The 5644-nt window shown below is 48.1% G+C and overlaps 1 protein-coding gene across 1 annotated transcript; it reads left to right on the top strand.

Moving 5' to 3' along the window:
• The first annotated feature begins 4286 nt into the window (after positions 1–4286).
• Positions 4287–5378, top strand: LOC149356313 (kelch domain-containing protein 3-like). The gene has a single exon (XM_089576305.1). It carries the CDS (start codon positions 4287–4289, stop codon positions 5376–5378), a length of 1092 nt encoding a protein of 363 aa, XP_089432431.1.
• Positions 5379–5644: the final 266 nt, after the last annotated feature.

The following is a 5644-nucleotide window of genomic DNA, read 5'->3' as shown; positions in this document are numbered from 1 at the left end:
CCATTCTGAAGTTCTCCGAGTATCCTGCTACCATCTACCCATGACTGCATTCTTAATTGCACTGCCTGCATTGCCGGCCTGTATAAAACAGATGTTTTCGTAATCGGTCGGAAGGATTTTATGTTCATCTTAACTCCTTTCCCTTTGTAAATCAAGTTCATTTTTCTGTCTCCAGCAGTGCGGAATTTGTTTATTTGTTATGACTGTCTCCAATGCGTTTATCAGCGTCTCCTTGCTTCTTGGGCCAAGTTCATTAATCAGCTGAATTTGAGTTTTGTCTTTACGTGCGGATATGGATTTAGGAATACTTGATTCCGCCTTTTTCTATTTAAGATTAGTCCGTTATAAGCTGTTGTCGATCGTGGTGTCCTATGTTGCTCCCTAACTAGGAGAGATTACCCTATTGTCGTTACTAAATGACGCAGCTATAACTGACGTAATTGTCTCTCTCTGAACATTTTCCCTGAGCATTTTTAATCTGTTCCCGCTTTCTTAGATTTGTTTTTCCTAACCAGCTTATATGGTTCCAGAATTTTCTTGGCCCCTTTATTTGTATCGCAAACTTCAGCCAGCCATTGGCCAGACGACTAGTTTATTTTAGCCTGGACGAGGACCTGAACTTGCCGTTTCTTTTCGCTGATAAGGTGCCTACTTTTGCCCCGTTTCCTCTTCAGATAACTGCGACCTCTTTACATCACTGTGTTCAGTTGAAGCCGCCCGTCGTTGTTGGATGGCCTCCTTAATTTCCATATTCAACCAGCTGCGTGGCTTCCACTTTCCTCTCCAGCGGTTTACTCCTTTCGGTTTGGTTTCGTTTGGTTTATGAGGGTAAACGTGCCAAAGCGACTCCGACTATGAGAGACGCAGTAGTGAAGGACGCCGAAAATTTCGACCACCTGGGGTTCTTTAACGTGCACTGACATCGCAAAGTACACGGGCCTCTAGAATATCGCCTCCATATAAATTCAACCGCCGCGGCCGGGACCGAACCCGCGTTTTTCGGGTCAGCAGACGAGCACCATAACCACTGAGCCACCGCGGCGGTGTGGTTTACTACTTTTACTTGTTTCATTTTTGTACTGATGAGTCGTTGTAACTGCGTATAATCCCACTTTTCCATGGCGCGTTTCGCGGCTGTTTCCTCTATGTCGGCTGCTATTAGCGCTACTTGTTCGTCGCTTAATTTTCCGTTGTCTTTTTTCCTTCCCCACATTTCTTTTTTGGACAGACCTCCGAACTGCAGAGATACGTTTATGCTCACTTCCTCGGCTGCCCAACTGCAGACATACGTTTATGCTCACTTCGTAGGCTGTGCTCCCCTTTCGTCTATTTTAATTATTGCAAGCTTGCTTTAGATTCCCTGCGAAATTAGACAGTAGTCGGTGGTCGTCTGCCTGATACGGAATTCCCAAGTGGTTTTTTCCTCACATTTAGTTTCTCTATTGAGACTAACTAGGTTGTGCAGCTCACAGAAGTCTAGCATCAACTTCTCGTTACAATCTGTGCATCCTTCCAGATCATCGGTGTGGCCATTTATGTCACCAATAAGAATAATATCGGCACTAGTTTCAAGCTGCTCTATATCACTATTGAGGCACTTAACTAGATCCTTGTTTTCTTGCCTACATTTGTCCACTGTCCCTTAATAAACTACTCTAGGCATGTTATTTTACCAGCAATTGTACCTGATACCCAGAAGTGTTCTTTGCCATTTGATTTTATTCTTTGCCAATTTGTTCCTTGATCTATCGTCATACCTACTCATACTCCCTTCCTCTCCGTTGTTGTTTTGTTGCACGCTTTCCAGATATAGCCATCGAATAAAGGTGGGTCTTCTAGTTCCCTCAGATGTGTCTCGCATAGAGCGTACACACATACTTCTTCGTCCTTTAACTGCTGTTCTATTTCCAGTCATTTCGCTCTCTTTCTACCCCCTTGCATGTTCATGTAACTGATCCTGGCGTTAAATTTCTTTTTTTGTAGTTTTCTTTCTGGGCCTTCTTGTAGCCATATTTTTCGGCTCTGCCTCCATTGTTACATTTTCTGCTTCGCTTCTACCTACCCCTAAGCCCTGAGCCACCGCGGACCCCTTAAAGAAACTACCGCTCGTCCTGCCAGGCGACAGCCGATCTCTCCTCCAACCCTTCCAGTGAAATGGATGCCATCTCGTCTGAAGCCTCTGCCCAAGCCTGCTCTGTGCACTTCCCGCTTCCCTGTTTATGTCTGCCACTTCAAAGCCTTTCTCGACGCTTCACTTCCTTATATCTCGATTAATATTTAGAACGTCCTTGGCAACCTCTTCATTCCTTCCCTGCACCTCCTGCACTGTGCACACGACGATCTGCGCTTGCTGTGCTATCGCCCTTATACCGTACACTCCCTCAGCTAATCTGTTCACTACTTCTGCAGCGTCACCATTCAGGACATCATTTAGCCCCGCCGATATCATTACCAAGCTACGCCTTCCAACATTCTCAGAAAGTTCGCTTTTTGTGTCTCTCAGTACCTCGATCATTGTCCCCCATGGGAATAGCCCGACTGCTACCCGCCTATCACGCTTTACACGCTCCATTATAGCCCTTTTGCAGCTCCTCGTGTTTGAGTCACCAGCGGTAAGCACTAGGGTACTCTCCCGGTCTTTCCTAAGTTCCGGATTTTGATGCCTCTTATCAGTAAGTGCGACATCATTCCTTGGGATTAGCCTCTCCCCTTCTCTCCATCGCGTCCTAGCTGCCCCCTGTGCCTGGCTGTTCCTGTCTGAACCTGTCTGATTTTCCTTCTTATCACTGTCCATGCCAGTGCAAGCCCCATCCACGTGCCTGACGCTCGAATGTCCGCCAATGTGGCTTCCGTTTCAGCCATTTTGGACTCCAACTGACCAAGCTGTTCTTGAAGTTTGCGCTTCTCTGCCCTCTCTACCTGTAACTCTTTTTCCAGAGTGTCTATAAGTAGCACTAGTTTCGTGTTCGCCTGTTCAGCCTAGTCCAGGCGTGTACTTAATACGCACCATTTGGAAATAAAATCTGCGCCTTTGGCCTCCGCCGCCGATTGAACTGCGTTTCTTTTAAATTCAACGACGCCTCACACTTCTTGCATTCAAAGTTCAGTAGCTTAACCATCTCAGCAGCACTCGATTATTGCTACCAGCAAATGCTAGGACATCTACAGGCTCAAAACAAAAAAAAACACTCAAGAACACGCGCGTAAAAAAAAATAAAATTCTCCCTACCGCAAATGCCGATTGATCCCTTAGAAAACGAATAACTATCTTTCTAAAAAGTTAGCGCACAAATAAGCACTGGTTTGGTTTGGTTTGGTTTGGTTTATGGTGTTTAACGTCCCAAAGCGACTCAGGCTATGAGAGACGCCGTAGTGAAGGGCTCCGGAAATTTCGACCACCTGGGGTTCTTTAACGTGCACTGACATCGCGCAGTACAAGGGCCTCTAGAATTTCTCCTCCAAAGAAATTCTAGCCGCCGCGGCCGGGATCGAACCCGCCTCTTTTGGGTCAGCAGCCGAGCGCTGTAACCACTGGGCCACCGCGTCGGCGCACAAATAAGCACTGAAAAACTATAGTTGCCGACTAGAATAGACCCGGCCCACTATATATGTCACTGAGCGGGATTCTAGTCTTTATCCTGCACTTACCCTAACAGCCTAAAAACTAAACACACCCTACTTTCAAAGTATTAAAATAACATACTCACGTATGTGACAGCGCCTAAACATGCGTCCGCACAACACGGCTGTCAACTGTCAAACTGTAGGCTCGCAGTGCCCTCTCGCGGTGACCACTGGTGGTGCTGTAAGAAAAAAAGCGCGCGCGTCGCGACAGGCCGTGATCCTCCATAGAGCGCACTTCGCACCAGATTTGTTGAGGCGCCGTAGTGCAAGAGCACCTCGTCAGTTGCGTTGCTGGGTGGTTTCCACAGGTAGAGCTTCGAGGTATGAAAGTCATCGATGATGCACAAAGTGCTCTTGAAAACCCTGTTTCCAGGATTGTTTGTGGGAAGGCAACACTGGAAAATATTTGGGATGAGATATTCGAAAGTCGAAGGCGAAATTCGCAAAGCCGGCAAAATTGCACCATATCGCATTGGCATCAAGACTTAGAGGAGAAGAGAAAAAGGGCCCACGAGATTTCGAAATTTTTCTTCTTCTCCCTATTTTACTGAAAGAGAAGAAGAAGAATTTCGATCCCCAGCTCGTGGCCAGGCTGATCGAGGGAAGAAGAAGAAACAGAAGGCGTGGCAGCTGTCCGGCAAGAAGGAAGTAATCAGGTTAATATGTGGACGGTGCGGCTGACGCGTGGACCGCTCCACGTAAACCACGCGGCGGTTGCCGTCGGCGAGAAGGTGTACTCGTTTGGCGGGCATTGCACGGGTGAGGACTACCGAAATCGCCAACCGATGGTCGTCCATGTTCTGGACACCGTATTCCTGCGATGGAGACCGCTAGAGACGGAGTCCAGGGCCGAGGACATGCCCTTCAGGAGGTACGGCCACACTGTTGTGGTTTACCGTGATTGTGTGTACCTCTGGGGAGGGAGAGACGACAGTGGACACTGCAACACCCTGTACAGCTTTTTCACGAACGCAAGGATCTGGACCAGACCCAAGGTACGCGGCCAGGCACCATCGCCGCGTGACGGCCATTCCGCCTGCGTCATAGGGCAGCGCATGTACATCTTCGGTGGCCTCCAAGTGGATCGTCTGTTCCAAGACGTGCACTTCCTGGACTTTGAGAGCATGCGGTGGCACCCCGTGAGCACCAATGGCGTGCCGCCGCTGTGGCGGTGTCTACACTCTGCCTCGGCCATCGGGGACCGCATGTACGTGTGGGGAGGCTGCAGTGATATTCATTACAAGATCTACTCCCACCACCTGGCCTGCCTAGACACGGTCACCGCCAGCTGGGAGTATCCAGAGACCACAGGCGAGCTCCCCGATGGCCGTGGAAGCCACTCGTCCTTTGTTTACAGGGAAGAACTGTACATCTTCGACGGCTGCAATGAGACCCTGATGGCCCATTATGACACGATCCACAAGTACAGCCCCGAATCCTCCAGGTGGAGCTTGGTAAGCACTCAGCGGCCAGGCCCGTGTGCAAGAAGGAGTCAGTGCTGCGTACTGGTTGGTAACAGGCTGTTTGTCTTTGGCGGCAAGAGTCTCAGAAACAACTGCGTGAGCTATGTGTACATGGACGAGTTTCTCTTCCTTGAGTTCCCAGTTAAACACCATTCTGATCTATTTGTCCTGGACTTTAAACCTTCATTGAAGACTCTTTGTATACTTAGCATCGTAGAAAAAGGTCTTAATATCAAGGACCTGCCGCAGGACATTAAGGAGGATATCCGAACCATGACATATCCATATTAATCTGTTTGCTGATTACTGCGTTGTATTTCGCAAAATAAAATTACCGGATGATCCTAACCTTCTTCAAAGGGTTATTGCGTGCATTTCTACTTGGTGCAATGATTAGCTCATGGACCTAAACACCGACAAATGTAAAGTTATGCGAGTATCCCGACACGGTAACAATACTTGCAGGTACTATTTAAATAACGTCCCCTTAGAATCTGTCACTGCATATGAAAATTTCGGCGTCCACATTTCAGCAGAGCTCTCCTGGTGGCACCACA

This window comes from Amblyomma mixtum, chromosome 3, assembly GCF_055824585.1.
Source record: "Amblyomma mixtum isolate Tamu chromosome 3, ASM5582458v1, whole genome shotgun sequence".
Lineage (NCBI taxonomy): Eukaryota > Metazoa > Arthropoda > Arachnida > Ixodida > Ixodidae > Amblyomma > Amblyomma mixtum.
This window is presented reverse-complemented; position numbering and strand designations above follow the sequence as displayed.